Raw genomic sequence first — 26,604 nt, 5'->3', positions numbered from 1 at the left:
ACTAGTGAGGATACAATTCATAAAACAAGAAATAAACATCTACCTAATGATTTTAAGCCTTCCATTCATTCCCCAGAACTCATTAGTCTCTGATGCATAAGATTGATTTGGATCTCAAAGCTCTACGACATACACAGATAGAATTCTCTTGAGCAGGGAAATGAGTATAATCTCACCAGTTCTTAAAGGATCCTTGATTCATATTTTACATATATCAACAGATACAGATGCAATAACTTTGTAGTCTAGATCTCAAGAAAATCTAGAAAACATAGATACATATATACAATGTATATCTACATATATATATTGAATGCAGCTTCCCATGTCTTCTTAACCTTCCATGAAAATAAAATCACAATCACAGAGTGATCAATGGTCACCATGGAACTAAGGTTCCTACAGGGTTGAGAAGTGATAACCTTTCTTATACTGTGATGTTAAATAGACATTGATAAGCCCCTCAGAGCTGTGTTCCATGTCTCATCACCCTATGCATTCAGCTATTATCCCTAATTATCCCATGCAGGAGTGATTAACTATGCCACAGCTCTGGGATAGTGCCATCCATCACCCTATTATATCCTTAGTGGAGATCTGTTACTACCTCCAGTTCCTGACAAGATGGAGAATGAGATAGGGCATTCAGCTACTCTCTCCTGTATTAAATAATTAGTTAGAACAAAGCCCTGTACATATTTTTATTAATGAAAGTGTGATAGAGCATACTTGAGAATTAATTGTTCTTTTACTGTTTACATAAATCTTCAGGAAACATTTGTTAAGAGTTCCCCCTTAAACTCCATAAGTCTTTCAAAATTAACTATTTCATTAAAAAAAAACTATTTTTAGCATACTTAAAATTGTGTGTTTATTGATAAAGTAATAGGGCAAGGCACAAAAAAATAGAACTGTGTCAATGATTGAAAGGAAATAATGATGGCCTATTTAGAAGGCCATCACTATGGCCTATTTATGGATTACAATAAGGATTGATGTTTTTATTCATCCACCCACTCTGACAACAACATCTCTACATTTCATAATACTGTGGTCAAGTTGTGATAAGTCTTTTGAACATTAACTCTACTGGTTCTTGGGAAACAAATATGGAGTGAATATGTCATTTATCTGTTAAGGTAAAAATACTCTGCTGATGCCTCATTGTCATGTGGTGGTGGTAGTGACCCTAACTCATTAACTTGAGCAATTAAATTTGCCTTCAAATTCTTAGTTATGGCTCTGGCAGAACTCAACATATTCACATCACATCTCTTTTTTATTCATCTTCCAATAAATCCTTCACAGGCTACACTCAATTTGCTGGTGATCTTCCTTTAGAGTGGAGTTTTTTAAACTGAGCAACATGAACTTAAATTTTTTTTGATAACTATAACAATATAATTATATTCCTTTGTAATTCTATGTATTTTATTTTATTCACTTGAAAACATTACTTTTAGAAGGTATGAAGGGGAATATCTATGCCCTTAACCCAAATTTAAGAGCATCTAGTCTAGAATGTGACAAACCACTCCAGTATTTTTGCAAGAAAACCTCAAATGGGGTCACAGAATTGGACATAACAAAAAAGACAACTGAACAATAAGTCTAGAACCTAGATTAATTGACATGATATGGATGCTAAGGGAGCATGTGGGATGGCTTAACTTCCTCTGATTGTATGTTTCAAAGAGTAGGTTGATTGCCCTCTGAATGATCTACAACTTAAATTTTAGAGAAACATCACAAAGAATGTCATGAGATATAGTAATAACTGGAAAAGAAGTATGTAAGTTATTTAGGGAGAGTGAAGGAAAACTTACAAACCATTCCACATGCATAATATTAGGTGCAGGATTTGAATGTAAACTCCATGAGGGCAAGGAATATTTTTCATTTGACTTTTTTATCCTCACTATCTAACATAGTAACCTGCACTTTTTGGTTTTGTTTTGTTTTGGCACAGACTTATGAGGAATTCCCGATGATGAAATTCCTTCCATTGATGAAGATTAGCAATTTTTTACAATTCATATCTTAAAGAGTTGCTTTTAGTATCAAGAGGTTAAGTGAATAGTCCAAGGTGACAAAGTCAATGTGTCAGAAGTGAACATTTAACCCAGGTCTTTCTGTTTCTAAAGTTCTATCTACTATTCCAAACTACCTCTCTGTGTTAAATCTAGCAGGAATTTCAAATGACCAGTTTAATTTTTAAAATTTTTGTTATATGCAGAGGCATTCTTAGAAAATGGTGAAGTAGGTCTGAAATTACACATGTATATTCATGCAACACATTTCTGGTGGAGAGCCTTTTAGGTAACATTTTCCCCTGCCAGTTCTAATAATGGTATCATATACATATATGTGAACACAAATGAATTCTATCAGACTTGTCAAGAATTCTTATATAAACTATTTGCCAAAAGAGAGAAGATATTTTACCAAATGTATTCTGTGAGATAAATGTTAACATGATGTATAAACTAGGAAGAGAAATAAAGCAGAGAAAGAAAATTATCACGCACATGACTAAGGGAAATGGATGAAACAATAAAATAGTTATTGTCAAATATTTTCTCTATTATAACCTGGCTTACTTTATTTTAACACGTAAGAGTGATTCAACATTACAAAAATATGAACATAATAAATTATGTTGATAAAAATAATAACAAAAATGATAGCATATATCAACAGAGGCAGAAAAAATGTTTTGGTCAAAATGTAGGACTTATAACTTTATGATGAAAGTATAGAAATAAAAAAATTTCCTTAATGTCATCAAGGTTATCGCTTTAAAAGAATAATGCTATTTATGATGGAACAGCAGTGGTAGCTTAAAAAAATCCTAGTTAAAGCAAATAGTTTTCCTTATAATTTGACATTTTAGATATGTTGTTTATGGTAAGAAGAGAGAAAAATTTAATTTGATGGGAAAAGTAAAGATCAAGATAAAACAAAAATGAATCTATTTACATATGGCACAGTTTTCTTAGAGAATAATAATGAACACAAAACTTAAGCTAGAAAATTGATAAGAGCAGTAATCAGAAAACTCATTAAATCTATGGAAAACAATACCTTTATGTAAATTTTTTTGAAAACTTAAAAGAAAGAGAAAGAATATTCAGGATTCACTTAGCATTTCGAAATTAACCTACTAACCTAGGAAATTAACTTACACAAGTTGTATAATGCACATATATATGCATCTATATACTTTCATGCATATACATGTATACATATATACATTCCTGCATACATGCATGCATATATATATATGTCTATATGTATATGCATATATATATATATATCAGCTCATCAAATAATTGTGATTTTTTTTCTTTCTGTGTGGAAATTTCACCAAGCAATGAATGTTTCAAATCTACCTTAGTAGATAATTCTGAGAGAGTCTTCTAAAGCTTAAAAAGGTTTAATGAGTTGGTCAATATCTCATACTATGAGAGGCAGGATTTTAATGCAGGTTCAGTGTTACAAACCAGGGTGACTGATGCTGTCCAAATTATTCCATGAACTCAACACTATATCAAGCATATCACAAAAGGAATATGTAATTATGCAAAGAATCTGTGATTTTTTTTTGGTATGAATGCATCCTGGTTATGGGAATTGCCTTCACCAAGAGAGACTGTGACATTTATGTGAAAAAGTAAAACAGATGTTACTTGAAGTACATAAGTATTAAGCTAATTGCCCAAGGTTGAAGGAATAGTAAGTATCAAACATAGGATTTAATCTCAGTCTTCATGCACCCAAGTTCAGCACCCTCTCCCCTATGCAACATTGCTTGTATACCAAAGAGATACTTTATAGAATTCAACAAAAATAAGAGCACAGTTTTTGGAGCCATAAAAGGTAAAGAATATTAAGAGATATAATGAAAAAAAGCAGGAAAGGGGTTTGGTGTTATCAAATTTCAAATCACATAACAAAATAGTTGTCTTCTAAACTCTCTGGAATGGGATAAACAAAATAGAAGCATAGATTACTGGAATGAACTAGATAAATAAGACCAAAGAGAAAACTAAGAAAGAGCCCTAATTCTGATGCAATGTTATGCACTGCTAATGCAAACTGCTGTGGAAAAGTATCTGACAAGAATTTGTGGAACAAGTAAAAATTTTGGCAAAAAAAATTAGGATTCAGTTAGCTTTTTATGCCTTGGATTTATACCTTACACCAAATTTAATTCCAAATGGATTAGTGATATAAATATTTGGAAGTCACATCATTAAAAATAACAGAAGGATGGGAAGTTATATTTTCAGAACTACATTTAAGAAAAGAATATAATTAGATAAGAAAGAAGAAAGCCAAGGGCACAAAAAGAACAAACTCAATTGTGTGCAATTAAATCAATTTGCATAAATTAAAATAGTGTACACAAATAAAATAAATGCAGGCAGAGAGAGAAAAAACTCATGAAAAGAATGAAAAATTCAATTTAGAAAATATTAAAAATTAAAAGTATTAAATTTTCTGATGAATACCTGACATTCAAAGTATATAGGAATTTACACAAGTTTATTAAGATTCACTCCTCATTCATCAAGCAAACTTTTTTTGTTTTAATACGATACACAGTAGGTAGTTAATAAATGTTTGCCTCCATTCTTCTAATGTTCAATGTCTTCCTGACTCCAAACAGACTTAGCCCATGTGAGGTCAGGATCTTTTGGGAAAGGGCCGAGCCATGGGTTTTAAAAATATACTTCTAGCAGAATTATTATGAGGAAAACATTTTGCAAGCTTTAAAACTTATATGAATGTGAGCTGCTATTACAGTAATGAATTTTCATCATCTTTGTTAGTATCTCATTCCTTCAGTAAGCCTTGATTGTAGCTACTCTGTCTAATTTAAACAAAGACCTACAAAAATGCTCATGTCCTCTCAATCCCATCCTTAAAAAGCTCTCATTTGATCTGATGATCACCACTTGATATTATGCTGTATTTCTCTTCCTCTTTTTGGATAAATAACTTTAAAAAAATAATGTTTTTTGTATGCAGAAGTTTCTTCCTAAATACCTGTATTACAATGTTAACCTTCCTTTCTCCTTGTTTCCCTTACACCTTTTCTTTTGAATTGTAAATTTCTCCTTCTTAGCAGCAAGGCAATATTTTGATACTTCCCTAATCTATTTATGCACTACCCATTCAACATGACTGCTATTCCAAACCTTTTCATTCCTCCTCAAGTTTCCCATGTTACCTTTTCATTCCATCCTCCTAGTTAAAGATCTTCCTTAATACCTTTCTCCAAACATGGAGAGGTTCCAATTCTTCCCTCCTCAAGTTACACCACTCAGACTTGAAATAGGACATTCTAGAAGATAATGGAGCAAGGATTACTGTCAAGAATAATCTACCCAGAAAAAAATGAGTATAAACCTTTAGGGGGAAAATAAATATTTGATAAAATAGAAGACTTTTAAACTTTCCTGATTGAAAAACCAGAGTTAAATAGAAAATTTCACATACAAACACAAGACTCAAAAGAAGCATAAAAAACTATGAAAGAGTAATCAATTAAATTAAATTGTTGACATTTCTATGTGGGAAGATGACACATGTAATTTATAATAACTTTATCATTAGGGAAGTTAGAAAAGTTAGAAGGAGTCTACATGGACCAAGGTCACAAGTGTGCGTTGATTATGTAGGAATAATCTCTTTTAAAAGGCAGCTCATGAGAAAGAGGGATGCACTGAATGAAGAGGAAAGGAAAAAGTAGAATAGATAAAAATTTCTCACCTAAAACAGGCACACAAGGAAGAGGTTTTATACTGGAGAGGAAAATGGGACTGGTGTGGCAATACTTGGATCTCACTCTTGTCGGAATTAGTTCAAAGTGGGAAGAATATATATACATACTCAGTTGGGTATTGAGATCTATTTCACTCAATATAAAAACTTAAAGGCCACTGGAGGATCATTACTTGGCTGACTGCAATATTCTTATGTCTTAGAGTATAGGGAATCCAGGAAGAGGGAAAAAAAAAAAAAAAAAAAAAACTAGGTAATAGCTAGTCAGTAGAGTAGCCAGAATACACACATTTATTAAATTGATAATGATTTGTGTTATTGTTTAGTCATTTCAGTTGTGTCTAACTCTTTGTGACTTCATTTGGAGTTTTCTTAGCAGAGGTATGCCACTTTCTTCTCTACATCTTTTACCAATGAGGAAACGGAGGCAAAAAGGATTAAGTGATATACCTAGAGACATATAGCTAGCAAGTGTATAAGGCTAGATTTGAACTCAGGTACTCCTGACTCTAGGTCTAGTACACTAATCATTCCACCACCTTGCTGTTCTGACAATGAGTCAACTCTCTCTTTGGATTTCTCCTGCTGCCATTCTCTACTTAAAAGTCAAAACTGATTGTATCAGTGATTCATAATTCTTATTTTGCTTATTGTCTTAGTTCAAGTCAGATCATATCGCTATACTCCTGCTTTTAAATTGTGTTGATTTTATCATGGGTTTAGAATGGCACTAAACAATTCTTTGTGTGCTCAAAGTTGATTCCAGATTTGTGAACAACCAGATTCCATATAAGGGCCATAACATTTGACTTTAATACTATCACTACTACTACTGGTATTGCTATTTCTGTACCAACTTCTTCCTAGTATGAAGTTTATTGTGAGAGAGAGAGAGAGAGAGAGAGAGAGAGAGAGAGAGAGGAAAAAGAAGAGAGAGAAGAGGGAGAGGGAGAGGGAAGGAGAAAGAGAGGAAGAGAGAGAGACACACACAGAGAGACAGAGAGAGAAAGAAGAAAAAGAAGAGAAGAGAGAGAAGAGGGAGAGGGAGAGAGAAAGAGAGGAAGAGAGACACACACACAGAGAGAGACAGAGACAGAGACAGAGAGACAGAGAGAGAGAGAGAAGAAAAGAGAAGAGAGAGGAGGGAGAGGAAGGGAGAAAGAGAAAAAGAAGAAGAGGGAGAGGGAGAGGAAAAAAGGAGGAGAGGGATAGGGAAAGGAAGGGAAGGGGCAGGGAAAGAGAGAGAGGGTAGAGGAGGGAGGGAGAGATGAAGAGACAGAGAGAAAACAGAGACAAAGAAAAAGAGGGAGAAAGGGAAGGAAGGAGGGGGAAGAGAGAGAAAGAGACAGAGAGAGACAAAAAGAGAGAGGGAAACAGAGATACAGATAAAGACATAGAGAGAGTGAGAGAGAGACAGAGACAGAAATAGAGACAGAGTATGCTTCAATTGTATTCATACACGATCAGTTCTTTCTCTGGGTACAAATAGGATTTTTCATCCTAAATCCTTCAGAGTAGTCATGGATCATTGTATTGCTGAGTTTAGAAAAGTCATTCATAACTGATCATCCCAAAACATTCCTATTACTTTGTACACAGTACATTTCACTTTGTTTGAGGTCATGAAGGACTTTCCAGGTTTGCATTTTGCTCATCATTTCTCAAAGAAAAGTAATATTCCATCATAATCACATACCACAATTTATTCAGCCATTCCCCAATTTATGGGCATCCTTTAAGTTTCAATTTTTTTGACCTGATATAAATTTTTTATACACATAGGTCCTTTCCCTTTTTTTAAAATCTCTTTTGAGATTCACGCAAAAATTAATTCTTAAGTATCTAATTGTGCATAATTTTCAGAGATAATTATGTAGACAATCTTTACCTATAAAAACTCAAACTCTAAAAAATAAATCTGTCAATCACTGAGAGTTTTGCTATTAAATATTACTGAATTTACTAATTTTCATTTAATAAAACTTAAATAACATCCTAATAAAATATATATTTATTTGATATAATCCAAAAGCTCAAGAAATTGTGGAAAAACTACAAAATATGGAAAAAGTTATAATTAAAAATAAAAACAAAAATTACTATATTTTATCATTTGTCATCATTTTGAAATGTCATCTTCCTCATAGCTTAATTTTCTAGTTAACACAAGACTGACAATTTAAGTACCTAAAACATTTTAATCATATAAAATAGAAACATAGAAATTTTTTAAAAATATGATATATCTTCAGCTAGCTTATAAAGAATATTTAAACATATTTTAAACATTTTGTGACTGAGGAAATAAATTATGACTTAAGGCTAAAGAATATAAAAATGGAAATAAGTTAGTGAACTGTAATACTGGGGGATGTAGAGATAATTTTCAATAAATATAAACATAAAATTGTTCTTTATGTAATATAAATATAAAATTATCATTTTATAGCTATTTTTTATAGTTCTTCTTTCTTAACCCATGAATGACCTGGTATCAACCTATCTTTCTTCTCACTTCACTCTATCTCAGTTCAAATATATATTTCTTTTTTTTTTTTTAAATAACTTTTTATAGACAGAACCCATGCCAGGGTAATTTTTTACAACATTATCCCTTGCACTCACTTCTGTTCCGATCAAATACATATTTCAATGTCATTCTTAAATCATATGTTTCCTCATTTCTTATGACACAATACCACTCCAATTAATTCATATGCCAGAACTAATAAACTATCCGTCATTTGACAGATATCACTTTAGTTTCCACCATTTGCCAGCTCTCACCCACAAAAAGAGGCACTATAAATATTTTGGTACATAAAGGACTTTTTCCTTTTATTTTGCTCTTACTTGGATATGTCTAGCTCATAATGCAGTTAGATGTGTACAGAATTTGTAGAGTAGATTTAGGCCTATCAGCAATACCTCTGCTAGTCCTATAACCATTTAACCAATTTTGAATATACTTAACTATTTTGTAATAATAGAAAAATGTCGTGTTGTGTTAATTTATGATTTTTAGGGCACTTTTTTATATATTGTCTCATTTGTTTCCTGAAAATGAACATGGTAGATGCTGGATTAATATCAACATATCTAAATTAATCAATAAATTAGAACTACACTTAAGCATAGAGCTTCAAAATTCATCTGCCTTATGTGAGGTAAGCATAAAGGGTGGAACAATAGGAATATTTTTCCATAATGTTTTTATGGTTGTTGAATTAGTATTATTTTTTAAAATGTGCTTACCCTTTCCCTATATTCATAAATCGTAAATTTAAAAGATGACTTAAAAGGCTTGACTTTAAAAGTTCCAATTCACCAAATTTTGACAAATAGCTTTGTAACAGTCAACAATAAACATAAAATTCAAGCTTCTACATTTGCAAGAAGCATATCATTTCCCTGAAGTATTCTAATGTATTTTATGATTGATTGATATTAGAGTTTCCAATTTTTTGCATTATTGAATTGTTACTTTATCTAGATCTTCTCATAGAAAAGAAAGAATGACAAATGACTCCCAAGGATTATAAAGATGAATTTTATCTTCACTTCTAATTGAGTTAGGTCAGAGCTTTAGAATTGATCAAAAGTCTGAGATAAAGGGGGAAAAATGTACTCTAACCTGTGGGAAATAGACTGTTATATGGTTTTAGTGTGTACAATACTTATGTTCTTGATATGCTGATTAAAAACATATTTTTGCATAAGTCACTCATTGAGATATAATATGAGTGCTTGGTTCTTAAAGGAACTATGTGATAAAGCCTTAGTAAAGGAAATAATTTCTTTCTAATGTGAATAACCATTTTTAATGTGGGACCTCCTCTCCCAATGGCAGGTTAGATCCTTAGAAGGTAGCTAATTCTTTTCAGGATTCTAGCAATAGCACCAAAATGTCTCTCTATTACTATCAATTATGAGCTCCCATCTGGTTTTCCCTATTGATTATCATCTTATTGGACTTGATTTTTACCAAAGTAGTAGAATAAGAACAATACAAAACTATTACTCCAAATATCTATGTCATACTTTCTCCTTAAACACACAAGGTCCCTGAGAACAGTGCATAGCACTTAAGAGAACAGATGGCTGAATGGTAAATTCACAGTAACTAGTTATTAGAAGTTATTTTCTTCCTTTGTAGAGATTTCATGCAATGCCTTAGGTGAATATAGCTTTTGGTTGTATGGTTGGTCCTCAAATCCCAATGCAACTAATGCTGTTGGCCACAATTGTTGGGAACACTGCTAATGATACTGTTGGGAAATCCAAATCTTCTGATATTTTGAAGTTCAGGATACGAGGAGATGATGGCTCTCTCTCCTCTCCCTTGCCCTAGCAATTTTCTCTTAGCGTGAATTGATATGCAGTTTTTGGATTTTGCAGACTTGTTTTATCAAAATCCTATGAAGCATGATTGATTCTCTTTAAATAGGTGGTGCAGCGAATAGATTGATGAACCTGGAGCCAGGAAAATCTAAATTCAAATACCACAGCAGACACTTGCAACTGTGTGATTCAGGTAAATTTCTTAACTGCTATCTGTCTTAATTTTTTCATGTATGATAATAATAGTACCTATTTCCCAGTGTTGCTATAAGGATCAAATAAAATAATATTTGTAAACTGCTTTGCAAATCTTAAAGTGCTTTATAGATGATAGATATTACTGTTATTCACCTAGCCATGTGACATTTCCCATGTGGTGTCATCTATTTCATTTAGTTTTATATAGTTATAATTTTTGATTGATTGATCCAAGAGAGGTATCTATGGATTATTTATGCCTAACTCATACCTATGATTGATTGATTCTGAAATCCAATCAGAATCATTCTCATCTGATGACAGTACAGGGTATAGAATATCTTGTAAGTTACATTAATTGGGGTTGAGAGTTGTAGAATACCCTTTTAAAATACACTAATTTATATCCTTTTCATATCTTGATTTAATTTTAATTTTTCTTTGTAAAATTTAAATACATAGAGAACAAAAGAACAATCTATAATAAATCAAAGAGGGATACTCATCAATATACTCTCTCCTATTTATCATTACAAATTTTGAATCTCCCTGATGTTCTGATGAGTACATGACAATTTTTTAAAAATTTCCTTTTCTGTCTTTCTTTTTCTATTTTGTTTTCTCTTATTCCGTATTTAGTTTTAAATAAATATATTTTTAAAATTAGAAGTATATCTTTATTTCTTAATTCCTGGGCCATTCCACCAACTGCCATACTTAAAAATCAAGCCCTGAAAAACTTAACTCTGCCACACCCAGAACCACCCAGGTTCATGTATCAAATATTATACATTGACAATGTTGCTTGTTGATTGACTATATTTCATATCCCCTTACTGTTTTTACTTTCTAATTCTGGAACTATAAACAAATAAACTGTATCATTGTTCTTTGAAAGAGTATATCAATCTACTCTTCTGTGACTCCATTCACTAGTCTTATAACAAACCAAACTATACCTCCCTAGATGCCACCCTATATATTATTCCTTCTTGTTAGAGAATGAGTTCCCAGAAGACAGGAACTGTCTGATTTTCCACTGGTGTTGATAATGCTTAGCATAGTGCTCAGTACTTTGCAAGTAATCCATCCATGCTTTTTAAAATATTCATTCTTAATGACTTTTCTGATATTTAAGGTTGTTTACAAAATGTAGAATTCCTTTCTACTTGTCAGTTTCCATGATCTAAACATTTAACCAAGGAAAAAGGATTGATTTTCCCCCTAATGTTTAGTGACACAGTGTGGTAGTTATTCATCTGTTTTTATATGTTTTCTCCTTTCTTCCCTGTTCCTTTGCTTCTCTTGTACTTTGGTTCTACAGTTGAACATAATTGGTTATTATTATTCAGTTTTTTTTCAGTCATGTCCAACTCTTCATGATTCTATTTGCAAATTTTTGCAAACAGGATTAAGGACCTTGCTCAAGGTCACACAGCTGGTAAGAGTTTATAGTTAGGTCTCATGCTCTCTCCACCATTCCACCTAAATGTTTTAGTTGACATATTGGTATGTGTTTATTTACCTTACTGTATGGAAGCTATTGATACTATGTGAGGCATCCCCTGAAATGATCCAGAATAGTTAGTCAATACTTATTTATTAAGTAGCTACTCTTAAGTATCAGCCTCTGCTAGGCAAAAAGTTTCTGCCTTCAAGAAAAATGTAATCTATAGAAAAAAACACAGATATACATATAAGCATATACAGCATTTTTCAAATGAAAGGTTCTAGGAACATATTTATGGTATCTGGGGATGAAAATAATTTCCAACAGAAACAAGATTAAAAGGGAAGTACAAAGCTGGGGGGGGGAATCTTTACAGCCAGCATTTCTGATAAAGGTTTCATTTTTAAAATATATAAAGAAATGTGTAAAATTTGTAAGAATACACATCATTCCCCAATTGATAATGGTCAAAGGATATGAACAGGCAATTTTCAGATGTTGAAATTAAAGCTATTTATAACAAAATATATCCAGAAGGTTACTAAAATCCAAGCATTTATTTTGGATTATTTTATACAGTGGTACAGCTAACAACAAAGTGCCTTTCCCTCATCTCAAACCCCACAATTCTGCTCCTTTGATCTGAGATATTTACTGAGGGGTAAGGACTTTATGTAGCAGTTCTTTTTTTGTGTGTGTATTTATTTTTAATTAAAGCTTTTTATTTTCAAAACATATGCATGAGTAATTTTTCAACACTGACCCTTGAAAATCCTTGTGTTCCAGTTTTCCCTCCCCTCCCCTCACCCTTTTCCCTAGATGGAAAGTAATACAATATATGTTAGACATGGTAAAAGTATATGCTAAATCCAATACATGCATTATATTGCAATTCTTAAATCTGTAGTTTCTAATTATGTTTTTCCCTCATTGTTGTTATTATTGTTCAAGGTTCAGCATGAATAAGGAAATGGAGTCCAATTCTTCTGAACCTAGTCCTCAGACCAGGAGTGTCAATGACACCAAGGAGGAGCAGTATCTGGATGTTAACATAACCTATGTAGATTACTATCTCCACCAGCCTCAGGTGGCAGCTGTCTACATCATTTCCTACTTTCTCATCTTTGTTCTGTGCATAGTGGGGAATACAGTGGTTTGCTTCATTGTGACATGGAACAAACACATGCACACAGTCACTAACTTCTTCATCTTGAACTTGGCCATCAGTGATTTGCTGATAGGGATATTTTGCATGCCTATAACCCTCCTGGATAATATCATAGCAGGTATGTTGATTCCTATGTAATGCAAAATGGAAGGAAACTTGGAAGTTCCAGTCTCTATGTATTCCCTGACAGCTTGTGTGTAAGATAGCAGGAAACAGGAAATAACAGTTCAATTTTACATATTTTTCTCTGTTATGTCAGGAAAACATTTTGGCTTTCATTTTAGGTTGTAGAAACAAAGGTATTTAGCATTTTTCAAATGAAAGGTTCTAGGAACATATTTATGGTATCTGGGGATGAAAATTTATCTAAAATAATATTTAATATAAATAATACTGAAATAAGGTCAAAATGGATACATGATTTGGGCATAAAGGATGATACTGTAAATAAAATAGCAGAACGAGGGATAATTTACCTATCAGATCTTTGGAGAAGGGAGAAACTTATGACCAAAGAAGAGAACATTATGAAAGGTAAAATGGACAATATATATATATGTATATATATATATATATATATATATATATGTATATATATACATATATATACACACACACATTAAATTAAAAAAAATTAAACAAACAAAACCAACAGAAACAAGATTAAAAGGGAAGTACAAAACTGGGGAAATAATCTTTACATCCAATGTTTCTGATAAAGGTCTCATTTCTAAAATACATAAAGAACTGTGTCAAATTTATAAGAATAAACATCATTCCCCAATTAATAAATGGTCAAAGGATATGAACAGGCAATTTTCAGATGATGAAATCGAAGCCACTTCTAGTTATATAAAAAAATGCTCTAAATCACTAGGAATTAGAGAAATGCAAATTAAAACAGCTTTGAGGTACCAGCTCACATTTCTCAGATTAGCTAAGATGACAGGAAAGAATAATGATAAATGTTGGAGGGGATGTGGGAAAACTGGACCATTGATGCAGTGTTGGTGGAGTTGTGAAATGATCCAACCATTCTGGATAGCAATCTGGAACTATGCCCAAAGGACTATAAAACCATGCACAGTTTTGTAAAACTTTGACCCAGAAGTGCCATTACTGGGTCTCTATCTCAAGGAAATTATAAAGGAAGGAAAAGGACCTACATGTGAAAAATTGTTTGTAGCAACTCTTTTTGAGGTAGCAAAGAATTGGAAAAGGAATAAATGCCCATCTACTGGTGAATGGCTTAACAAGTTGTGGTACATGAAAGTAATTATTATATTATTGTTTTATAAAAATGATGAAAAAGCTGATTATAGAAAGTCCTTAAAAGATTTACATGAACATCATGTAAGCATCAGCTAAATGAAATAAGCAGAACCAGTAATAAACTGTACACAATAACAGCAAAAATGTGCTATGATCAACTATGAAAGTTCTCAGTAGTTCAGTGATCCAAAGCAATCCCAATAGACTTTGAATAGAAAATGCCATCTGAAAACAGAGAAGTAACTAAGGAGACCGACCATTTGTTCTGATTTTTCTCTCCCTGCATGATTCATAAAACAATGTACATTAAAAATAAACTAAATAAAAAGTGGGAGAGAAGGGTAGAAAGGAACATATTTGCAATTAATAAAATTCAATGTAATCTCAAAAATAAATGTAAATAACACTAATATAAAAATATGATACTTAGAGGTTTACAAAGTGCTTTGCATATATTATCTTATTCAAATTTTGTAATAACCATCTGAGGTAGGTGCTATATCATTAGTTAGTAAGTTAATAAACCTTATTTTCCTACTATCTACCAAATACTGTATCAAGTTTTAGATAAACACATATGAAAAAGAAAGACAGTTCCTGCCTATAAGGAACTTAAAATCTAATAGAAAAAGACCAAAAAAGAAACCAAAATTTGAGGACAGGCAAGGGAAGATGACACCCAGTATAAAGACATGGTGGAACCTAGTCCAAGGAATGTGTGAGTTGGTAAATGAAGACTTTGGGAGGAATTCTCTCCTCTACCTCTTACCTCTCCATTTAAGTTGATACAAACTTGTAAGATGTTGAGTTTTCTGATGAGCTGTTTTCCTGGGAACATCATACAGACAGTTCAAGTAATAAAAACTGTTGAGAAATTATCCTCATTTTGCAAATGTGGAAACTGAGGCTGAGAGAAGTCACTCAAGGTCACACAGCTAGAAAGTATCTCAGGCGGAATTCTAGCCCAAATTGATCCAGCACTTAATCAACAAATGTTACAAATCACTTGATTTCTTTGTTCTGTTGATTGTCTAGACTTTGAAAAGGGGATGGGAAAAATTAATACTATAAATTAAACTTAAAAGTGTATTATTGTTCAAATCCCCTCCATACTCCCAAGAACTGGTTGTTAAATATTTACCAAGATGTCACTGCATGGACAAGTAAAGAACCCCGGCTTTCAAAGAAAAGCATTGTTTTCATCTAAAGATAAATTTCTGCCCAAACAAGTGAAATTTACAAAATCTAGTCTCTGTCTATGATTCCAGGCTCTTTGCCCATAGATGGATATAATAACAATATTTGATAGATCCTCAGGTATTAAAAACCTTGGTTGTCACAATAAGAGTTAGTCCTTGCCATGCTTTAATGTTTTTTTTTTTTTTAAATAGACTTTTTAATGTCATAGAAAAGAGTATTTCCTCTGACATTGTTCTCATTCTCCCTGTCAGGATGGCCATTTGGAAGCATCGTTTGCAAGATCAGTGGAATGGTTCAAGGCATGTCAGTTGCCTCATCCGTCTTCACTTTGGTAGCCATAGCAGGGGATAGGTAAGCTCTTGTCAGAATCTCAAATCACACCAAACAGTCACACCATCATGAAAAAAGTGTGCATGATGACAAATGGCACCTATTTTCAACCTTTATCTTTCTACTACTTCTTATATCTCTCCTCCATTCAGAGTGATTCACATGTCTCTAAAAGATTCAGTAGTGAAAAACTATTATACTGTCTAGTTTTATTAAATTGACCCAGGGATAGAAGATATGAAATAGTTTAATAACAACAGGAGTTTTTACTCAAGATGAAAAAGATTGATTCAAAGTTATTATATATAGAATTTAATTATGTACTACATGATTTTTTAGATTAAGAAATTTAGGAAATCTGGGGAAAGAATTAAACTGATAAGCAAGTGAACTGGGATTTTTTTCCCCATCTGAACAGAACTTTAGGACAATTCTATATGTAGTGCATATTGGTGTAAAGTCATTTTAAAAATAATTAACACTTATTAAACATTTACAATGTGTCAAGTACTATTCTATGCACTTTTCAAATATTATATATTTTTTTCCTCACAACAACTCTGGAAGGAAGGTTTATTATTATCCCTATTTTACAGATTAAGAAACTGAGACAGACGTTAAGCAATTTATCCAGGATAAAACACTCAGTAAATCTCTGAAGCTGAACTTGAATTCAAATCTTTCTGAATTCAGACCTGAACTCTACCTATTACATCAGCAAGCTGACATATAATATTTGAAGCAAGTACCACTTACTGACCATGACATTTTTGTTGTTTTGTTATTGTTTAATCATTTCAGCCTCTATGTGACCCCATTTGGGGTTTTCTTGGCAAAGATAATGGAGTGGGTTGACATTTCCTTCTCCAGCTTATTTTACAGAGCAGAAAACTAAAGTAAACATGGTTAGGTGATTTTCCCAGGATCACACACCTAGTAAGTGTCTGAGGCCAGATTTGAACTCAGTGCTCTATCCACTGTGCCACCTAAATGCACTATTTAGACACTGACTCAATTATATTCACTTTATATATAGATTGTGGAATTAGAAATAAACCTGCTATCACATGTCATAAATGTGAGATTTGAATTTGAATTTAAGGTTTCATGATTCTTGCTATAATCACAACCTCTGTGAAATTGAAAACCTCCTTGGATAGGATTATAAAGGTACAAGAAACACAAAGCAGAAAAATCTATATATTGGTGCAGGGTAGCACCTTTTCTGTATTTTATCATGTTAGGGAATTGCCTAGAGCAGAGCTGCCAGACTTTAAAGAGTTTGGCCTGTAAAACTCTTGGTCCTGAAGAACTAGATTAAGATGTAATTGGGAAATGTCTAACAGAATGAACAAAATTACAATACAACAGAGGTAGTATTGATTTGTGGTTTTCCAGGTTGATAGGCTACCTGAAGGGATTTATTTCTATTCAAGTTTGACAACACTGGCCTGGAGAACTGATTGATGAAGTGATTTGCTCAGAATTATACACACAACCTAGTCTTGAACCCAAATCTTCTTCTCTTTAAATTTTTTAGCATCACCCCTTTATAGTTTACATTAAAAAATCAATCAATATTCAGTTTTATTTACTCTAAAAGAGTAAATATTAGAATATCATTCATCGAAATAAAAATAACTTGTATAAATAATGTATGTGTAACATAAGAACATTATATGTATAGAATGGTAAATTATATTTAAATTACACATAATATAACATAATGCAACATAGAACATATTTATATAGTGTTATATTTAATATATCACATGTATATTATAAATAAATTATACATAATGCATAAATTATATTTATGTAAGAGCAAATGGTATAAAATCCCCTTGTAGCATATAAAAACATACACAAATCCCATATATATGATTTGTCAAAAGTATTAAATCAGCATACAATGAAATCTGTGCATATATCTTAAATAACTAATATATAATTCATAACAATAATATTTTTGGTTTGGGAGATTTCTTTGTATGTTATACTCCTACTTCAATGTCTTTTGGTCACTATGTTTGTTTAAATATTGAAGGTGATAACTGACCTAAATAATGATCTGAGATAGGAATAATGGAAGAATTTTTTTTTGTACTTAATATATTCTTTTTTTAAAATTAAAGCTTTTCAGTTACAAAACATATGCATGAGTAATTTTTCAGCATTGACCCTTGAAAATTTTTCTGTTCCAAATTTTCCCCTTTTTCTCCCCACCTCATCCCCTAGATAGCAGGTAGTCCAATACATGTTAAATATGTTAAAATATATGTTAAGTCCAACATATGTATACATATTTATACAGTTTTCTTGCTGCGCAAAAAAATCAAATCTAGAAAGAAAAAAAAAACAACTGAGAAGGAAAATAAAATGCAAGCAAACAACAACAGAAAGAGTGAGAACGCAATGTTGTGAACCACACTCAGCTCCCACAGTCCTCTCTCTGGGTGTAGATGGCTCTCTTCATCATTGAATAATTAGAACTGGTTTGAATCATCTCATTGTTGAAGAGAACCACTTCCAAAAGAATTGATCATTGTATAATCTTGTTGTTACCGAGTATAATGATCTCCTGGTTCTGCTCATTTTACTCAGCATCAGTTCATGTAAGTCTCTCCAGGCTTCTCTGAAATCATCCTGTTGGCCATTTCTTACAGAACAATAATATTTAAGGGTAGAATTTAATCCCAATTATCCCAAATATTTTTGATCCAAACATTAATGGGGAAACTTTTCCCTCTAATCTGTCTGCTAAAGTTCCATTCTCCTTTGCCCCTTATAGCTGAATGCTGAACTTCACATTCACTCCATTTCAGGAAGGAATTCCGAGTCCCTACTCTACTCCAATCCTTGAGCTCACCTCCATCTTCTCAAGACATTTAGTATTAAGCCACAAAATCACTCCCCTTCCCTTACCAATCACACTTGACTATCCAAACCACTTGGATGAGCAGGGAGTCACCATATCCCTATAAGATGAAAGGCAATCAGGTTTTACTATGTGTCCAAAGGCATGTGTTCATCAGACATAACCATTTGCTGTGCAAGTATATACTTCTGATCCCCCATATAGTGACCTCTCACTAGCCAAAGCATTTTGAGGATGGATCTTAAGCCTTGTCACTTGCCCCAACCCTTTAGATCATAGGGTCCTTCTATCACATTGCAGATAAAACTTTCTAAATGTGTTTCCCCTGATTAGAATATGACCTCATTGAGAATAGGGTTATATCATATAGTTCTGTTTGTGCTTAACACACAGTAAACACTTAGTAAATATTTTTTCAAGCCTTGATTCAAATAACCTCATCTAATTGGAGAGAAAGAAGAATAAATATCATTGGTCATCTTCCTTGCATAGAACAAAACTAAAATGGTGCCTGATTATTATTATTAAAAATATGAAAGTTGTTAGAAGTTCCAGTGAATATAGAAAATGAGCCAAAGGACAAGAATCTGCCTTGAGAAGTGTTCAGAATTAATTCATTTGAGAAGAGGAAGAGAAGCTAGAAATTGGTCAAAGAGATGAGAGGGGAACAAGGAATCCAAAACAAAATACTCCATACTTTCTCACTTGGTGATCCAGCTTCCATGTGCTTAATTATCATCTTTATAGCATCCCTAGGATATGCCTCTTTTTACTTACACAGCCATCATCCTAGTTCAGGATCTTACCACTTCCTACCTGGATTACTATAATAGCCTTCTAATGGTCCTCCTTGTCTCTAATCTCTCTCTAGCACAATTTATGTTCCATTTACATGCCAAAGTGAATTTCCTAATTTCCTAAATTTAATCCTCAATTTTAAAGATATGATCAGCCCTTTCAACAAACTTCATTGCCCCTTATTACCATCAAGGTTACCCCCAAGATCAAACATAAAATTCTTCTATCATCAAAAGTCCCTTAGTCTCTACAATCTTCTCACAAATTCCTTCCTTACATACACTTCACAATATAGCTACTGTGGCTTACTTATTATTCCTCACAGTTCATCTACCATCCTCATGCCTTTGCACTGACTATTCTCCATGTCTAGAATACTCTTCCTCTTCACTTCTGCTTTGGGGCTTCCCTCAACATTTTATTCAAAGCCCACCTTCTGAAGCAGAAGTTTTCCAGTTCCAACATCTGCTCCAATAGCTAGTTCCTTCCCTTTCTCTCCATGCAAATACATTTTCTAGTACTAGTCTCTTCCTGACTCCAGACCATGCCATATATGAGAAGAGATAGAAATAAGCATAAGGAAGCAAACACAACAAAAGCTTTCCTAAGTTAAAAAAAATACTAGAAAAAAGGAAAGTTAAAAATGCTATATTTTTGGATACCTCATATTCTTTATGTGATAAAACCAATATCAGGTTAAATCAGGAGTTTCCTTTCTCTCTCCTACATCTCTGTTACCCCAAATCAATCTAAGCAAGAACATTTGACCTTGGCTGGTGTTCCTGAATTGAGTTTTTAGATGGTGAGCAGATTGGATAAGTTTGATCTAAATTGATTCACCTTTTGCCAAGGATAGAATCTAAGGTAAAAAACATTGAAAAACATTCTTCCTCCAGGCAAAAATGCAGAAATGACCCCAGAAAGTCCTATAGCAATAAATGGGAGAATACTCTTCTATTCCACCTAGAGGTCACTTCAGAACCTGAGGTCAGGGGACCTGATAGCCATTGGGTTGTAGTAGAAGAAGGACAATCTCATTTTCCTCCAAAAAAGGGATGAGACAGTTCTGGAGGAAGAAGAGAAAGGAAGAAGGAACAGAACACAGAATTAAGCAGTCATTCTACTCTGGAAGAAGGATGGGATGGATGGAGAAGGCTCCATGAAAAGATGTATGTGTATGGCATAACTTTGCAAGCAATAACTTGTATGTCTATGTATTGATCTAACTCAGGTTTCCAGTGAATCCTTGAGCATTTTGAATGAGATTCTTTTGCCACAAATTCTGTCAGAGACAAGCAAGCCAGAAATCAGGACCTCACTAAAAAGGTAGCTTTTACTATGTGTCTTTAAGAGGTCTTTCTATTTCTTCTTCCAAAGAGAATCTGAACTGTTAGAATCTCTTTCAAAGAGCAAATGAAAAACATCCCTCTTCTCTAGATTTCTAAGTCCAATTCTTTCTCTCAGGCAGGCAAAACCTGTTAACATTTGTTCTGCTAATTAGGAGAGTTCTAGGAAAATGTTTAAACCTGGTTTACATAAACATATGTGGATACATAAATATATATATATATAAAATATGTACATATGTATGCATAACATATATGTAAACATTTCTTCATCAAACTAATCAACAACTCTTTTGATCAATTCTTCTTAAAATTAAAATAGCCTACTTCTTTTCATCTTTAGTTGTTCTTTCCCTTTATTACCACTGCCAGATAGATCTTAAAGCACTTTAAAAACAGAAATAAGTTAAATAAAATGTATGTGTGTTTTTTCCTAGACATAATTTATTCAATTTACCTGATGATGACTATTATTACATAATAAGTGCTCTTTGATCCTTGTCTTTCTTTTCAGGTTTCTATGTATTGTGTATCCATTCAAGCAAAAGCTCACCATGCAGGCAGCATTAGGAATTGTTGTGATAATCTGGGTCCTGGCCATCACCATCATCTTTCCATCTGCAGTCATGCTACATGTACAGGAAGAAAAATATTACCGAGTTAAGCTCAGTTCCCCTAATGAAACCAGCCCTCTCTACTGGTGCCGGGAGGATTGGCCAAGCCCAGAAATGAGGAAAATTTATACCACTGTGTTATTTGCCAACATCTACCTGATCCCTTTGTTCATCATCATTATCATGTATGGCAGAATTGGAATTGCACTCTCTAGGACTGCAAAGTCTTTAAGGATCAAGCAGACTCAAGAGAAGAGTCAGATGGTGTCTAAGAAGAAGCAGAGAGTTATCAAGATGCTTCTGATTGTGGCTTTGCTCTTTATGTTATCCTGGCTACCCCTCTGGACTTTGATGATGCTCTCTGACTACAGCAACCTCTCTGCATACCAGCTGCAGGTCATCAACATTTATGTCTATCCTTTTGCACATTGGCTTGCCTTCTGCAACAGTAGTGTGAACCCCATTATCTATGGTTTCTTCAATAAGAAATTCCGAGGTGGTTTTCAAAACATTCTTCGGGTCCAGATCTGCCAGAAAAGGGTGGATGAAACCTATCCACAAAGAGCTAAGGGTAATGTTGCCATAGCTATGTCTACCAAGCTGGCACAGAAGCCTTCATTTCAGAACCCCACAGGAGAAAAAGCTGCTTTAAGGAGGCCATCAGAACCTCAGTCCAAGACTAAGCAGGAACTGACCAGGGAAAACCTAGGAGATACTTCTAATGAAAAGAGTATTATGAAAGAAATTGCATAAAGGTGTTATAGAGACTACGTTTCACAACTAGATATAGTTTCTTTTTTGTGAATTTTGACTCCACTTCAATTAATGGAACTTAATTATTTTAAGAATTGCACCTCTTGAACCACTCCCTGGTGTGAGTATGTGTATGTGTTAGATAGAAGGTAAATAGATTGATAGATAGATAGATGATAAATGGATGGATATGAAATATTTGGTGGGGTTGTAGAAAATAAGGGTCTATGTTTCCTGGAAAAGTAGAAATTTTCCTAGATTACAACTCCTTCATAAACATGGAAATTTATCTTCTGATCCTTCCCAGTTCCTCATAAAGCATGCATGAGCATGGACCTGTAAGAATCAACCCATGGAGCATATGCTGAACGTTCCTTCTCTTATTATCCTCTTATTTGACTAAAAAGTTGTCTCTGTTGGAATAGAGAAACTCTGTGGAAAGAGCAACATCTCTTCCACAAACATCCAAACATGCTGGTTTTTGCCTAAAAGGCAATGAAATAATCCTCAAGACATAGTTCAGAAAACCAAGATTCAAACCGTAGATGTAGCTTCTTGGTCATCTCCATTCAAAAGGCAAACACGCAAGGGATCAAGTAATCTTCAGGCTTGACACCCTTCTGACTGACCGCACTGCCACAGCAAATGTAGAGATAACCCTAGGTCTGAGCCCACAAGAAATTGGATCCTTGCCAAATATCCTTTCCATATCATAAATAAGTAGATCTTTTTTTTAGATGGAATACAAGCATTTCATTTCATTCCAAACCTGGTCTAGTTCAGACTTAGTCCAGAATGTGCCCCTCACTAGAAAATAAGTTCTTTGAGGGAAGGGACTATTTTACTTTGTTTTGTGAAACCTCAGGGCTTGGTGTGGTATTTTGCATATAATAAACATCTAATGATTTTTAAAAAATTTTAATTAATTTGAATCTCACAAAAGAGTGTGTTTTTCAGGGGAGAAAAAAATCACATTACTCTTTATCTTATCAGATAAACCTAGGACTCAGATTATGGGGAATTGGAGCACTTCTTCTCCCCTGCCCTGTTGCTCAGTAATGAATTGGGGAATGTCTGAATAAGTTATAGCAAATGAATGTTATGGAAATTGCATCCTTCATCTTCACCTCTGTTCTACATAGTAGTCAGTTTCTACTCAGGTCCTCAGGTCTATTATCGCTTCTCAACTATTGGTCAGACATGCCAAATCACAGTGCTTAGACAACAATAATAATGCCCATAATAATTCTTCCTGTAAAATGGGGGACCACTGGGAAATTCAGCAAATCTTTAAGCATTGTCAAATAGCCTGCCATTACATTCTAAGGACTCTTGGACCTTATCATACGCCCTGCTCGTACACCCCAAGGATCACTGGGATGCTACATCTGATCTGCAGCTGAACCTATCTTCCTAATATGTGTTGTCTCCTCTGCTTGGAATGTAAGCTTCTGGAGAGCAAGGACTGCCTTGTTTCCTATGTGCACGCTTAGCATGGTACTTGGCATATAATGCTTTTTAAATGTTTTCTCATTCCTTTTTAAATTATCTTGCTTCAGGTAGAATAGTAAAATAAAGTTATTCCTTAGAAATGTTTTCTGGAATCATATTTTCATTAAAAAGGTTTATACCATAACTGAATTATAATTATTTAATTACAGTGTAAGTTTACAAAATCAAGTGTAGGGCTTACTACTTCTCTGCGAAGGTTGACACTGTCCAGGAAACCTCCATTGTCTGACTTAAAGGCTAGATTAGGGGATCACACTGTTTAGGAACTCAAAATTCTCCCTCCTTTACAAAGCAAGTTGAAGTTTATGAATACTGTACATGAAATACACTCTTAGGTGCCCCTTAAGTTGTGTGCTTCTTTGGAAAGAATCAGGTCTTAAATATTTCAAGTTTAAAATTTCTATCTACTGTGCCATCTCACTGCCCTAATACAAAAAAAGCAAATGGATCTATCTAGTCTACCAAATAAATTGTGATATTGTCAGGAGAATGCTTAAGGAATACGATTCTCATGAGTGTGTATAAGGGGAATTTAAAAGAAAGAGAAGGTATATAGAAGAGGGGGGAGAGAAAGACAGAGACAAGGACACACAAAGAGAGAAGAGGAGGAGGAGGAAGAGGAAGACCAGGAAGAAAAGGAGGAGGGAGAGGAGAGGACACATAGAGAAAACACTGTCAATACAGAGAGAGGGTCATGTCTTAGAAATATAATATATAAAGAATTAATAGTATATGACAATAAACTTGACCTGAGGGGAATGATTGTTGCAGATAACATTCTCTTAATAATATTAAGGCTAGGAAAAGTTGATAATTTCAAGGGAAATAATCATTGAACTTGTTTTGAGACTTGATTTTAGAATTGTTTAGTCAGTAAAACACACATCTGGAGGTGCCCTGTAGGCAAAGAGACTAATGGAATTTAGAGGGTGAAAAATCATAGTCACAGAGACAGGAGACAGTGTTGTGTGTGTGTGTGAGAGATGGAGACAAGTACAGGCTGGTTGGATAGTTGAGTTAGGGAGGAGGAGTTCAATGGACATAAAAAGATAGTTTGGGGCTAGTTAGGTTGTAAAGAACTTTGCAAGCTAAACAGCAATCATAGAAGCAGTAGGGGACTTAGAGTTTATTGAAGGGGTGACATAGATTAGAGCTTGTAAAATGAACTGAAATGGGGAGAGTCTTGAGGAAGGAGACTAATTAGGAAGGTACTTAATCCAGGTAAGAAATGACAGTGTGAATAAAAATATTTGGGTTTTTTTTTTAAAGGAGAGATTTGGAAACTGAATCCATATGTAGGAAGAGGGAGAATGAGTAAAAGGTGACATCAAGGTTCAAATGTGGATGAATGGAAAGATAGTGGTGTAGAACTAGGAACATTCAGGTGAAGGGTTTATTTGGGAGGAAAAATTGTGACTTTGTTTTAAATGTTTTAAGTCCAAGATGTCACTGGAACAATAAGTTGGAAATGTTCAATAAACAAACATTGACATAAAACTGAAGTTCAAGAGATAGGTTGAGGGCTGAAGAGGTAAATGATAGATAGATCAACAGATATATATCTGTAAATCATCTGCATTGAGATGATAATTAAATCCATTGGATATGAGGATGTTCCCAAGAGAATAGAGAGGACTCCAGACAGAATCTTGGGGAAAGTGGACTCAGTGGACTTCAAAGGAAGAAAAGATGCTCAGTGATGATGGCAAAAGAAGCAAGAGGTATTCCAAACTCACTCCCACTCCCACCCCAGGACCCATGAATGTGTATGAGGGAAAGAAGCTGGCAATGGATAGAGCACTGGGCCTTAAGTTAGGAAGATTAATTTTCTTGAGTTCAAATCTGGCCTCAAAAACTTGCTAGGTATGATCTAGATCAATTCCCTTAACTCCATTTGCTTCAGTTTCCTCATCTGTAAAGTTAGACAGAGAAGGAAATGACAAATCACTCCAGTATCTTTGCCAAGAAAATTCCAAATAGGGTCATGAAGAGTGGAACAAGTCTGAAAATGATTGAACAACAAGAAAAGGTAGAGCCATATATGTTCTGATTTATATATATTGTTTTTCCCTGAGAATGCAGGTGTCTTTAAGAAAGGAGATATTTTTGTCTCTACTTTTGTACCTTCAGTGCTTAGCACAGCATCTGGCAATATAATATGATTATGTGTTTCTCCCCAGATTGCATGTAAAATTCATAGAATCATAGATTTAGAGACAGAAAGACCTAAGAGACCACAAAATCCAACACTTTCATTTTTCAGATGATGAAATGGAGACTTTAAGAGAATAAATGTTTTGCCCAATATCACACAAGTGACTCTGAGGCAGGTTTTGAATTCAGATCTCCTGACTCCAAAGCATTCTCTTGCTATTCTACATCGCTTCTAAATGTTTTCCAAGAAATCAACAATTTGTAACTGTTAGCAACAGTTGTGTTATTCCAAAATAACGTCCATCTCTAGATTTATGATCCTAGGATCACCATTGTTGTTTGTCCTTCCTTCTCAAAGAGGACCATGACATCAGGGAGGTGATACCGTGACATGTCAGTGAATTAGATTTAAGTGAGGGAGTGCTGGGCAAGGTCACCTGCCTCACTTTCCCCTCCACAGCCATTTAGGTCCAGTGGTAGACCTTAAACCTAGACTTTCATGAAGTGGCCAACAATAGGGCCCAGGCCAAGACCCGATTGGTCATTGTTTGGGTCCTAATTCTCTCAGGGTAAATGTAAATAGTAATCATTTCTGTTTTGGTCAGAACCTTGAGGGTTTTAAACCCCCCTCCCCATTTATTTAGATATTTTTTTAACTTGCTTTAATCGATACCTAGTCTTTATCACTAAATGAGTATAGCCTCAGTCAAACCGATACTGTTAAATAGCTTAGAAAGGCTGAGGTTTCCCACTGCATCCAAGGCTCACTCCAATCATTTTGACCTATATCTGGCCACTGG

General features: G+C 33.9%; 1 protein-coding gene across 1 annotated transcript in view; it reads left to right on the top strand.

The window, feature by feature from the left end:
* The window catches only part of NPFFR2 (neuropeptide FF receptor 2), a 28,656-nt gene extending 5,159 nt beyond the window's left edge, over nucleotides 1–23,497 (top strand). The window contains exons 2-5 of the mRNA XM_031942162.1: nucleotides 10,238–10,324; nucleotides 12,731–13,065; nucleotides 15,671–15,770; nucleotides 21,286–23,497. Of these exons, the coding sequence (XP_031798022.1) occupies nucleotides 12,738–13,065; nucleotides 15,671–15,770; nucleotides 21,286–22,138 (1,281 nt within the window). The 5' untranslated portion in view covers nucleotides 10,238–10,324; nucleotides 12,731–12,737 and the 3' untranslated portion in view covers nucleotides 22,139–23,497. The remainder of the gene's footprint in view (nucleotides 1–10,237; nucleotides 10,325–12,730; nucleotides 13,066–15,670; nucleotides 15,771–21,285) is intronic.
* The last annotated feature ends 3,107 nt before the right edge of the window (nucleotides 23,498–26,604 follow it).

This window comes from Sarcophilus harrisii, chromosome 6 (assembly GCF_902635505.1).
Source record: "Sarcophilus harrisii chromosome 6, mSarHar1.11, whole genome shotgun sequence".
NCBI lineage: Eukaryota > Metazoa > Chordata > Mammalia > Dasyuromorphia > Dasyuridae > Sarcophilus > Sarcophilus harrisii.
The sequence above is the reverse complement of the archived record's forward strand: the minus strand, read 5'-3'. Positions and strand labels throughout refer to the sequence as shown.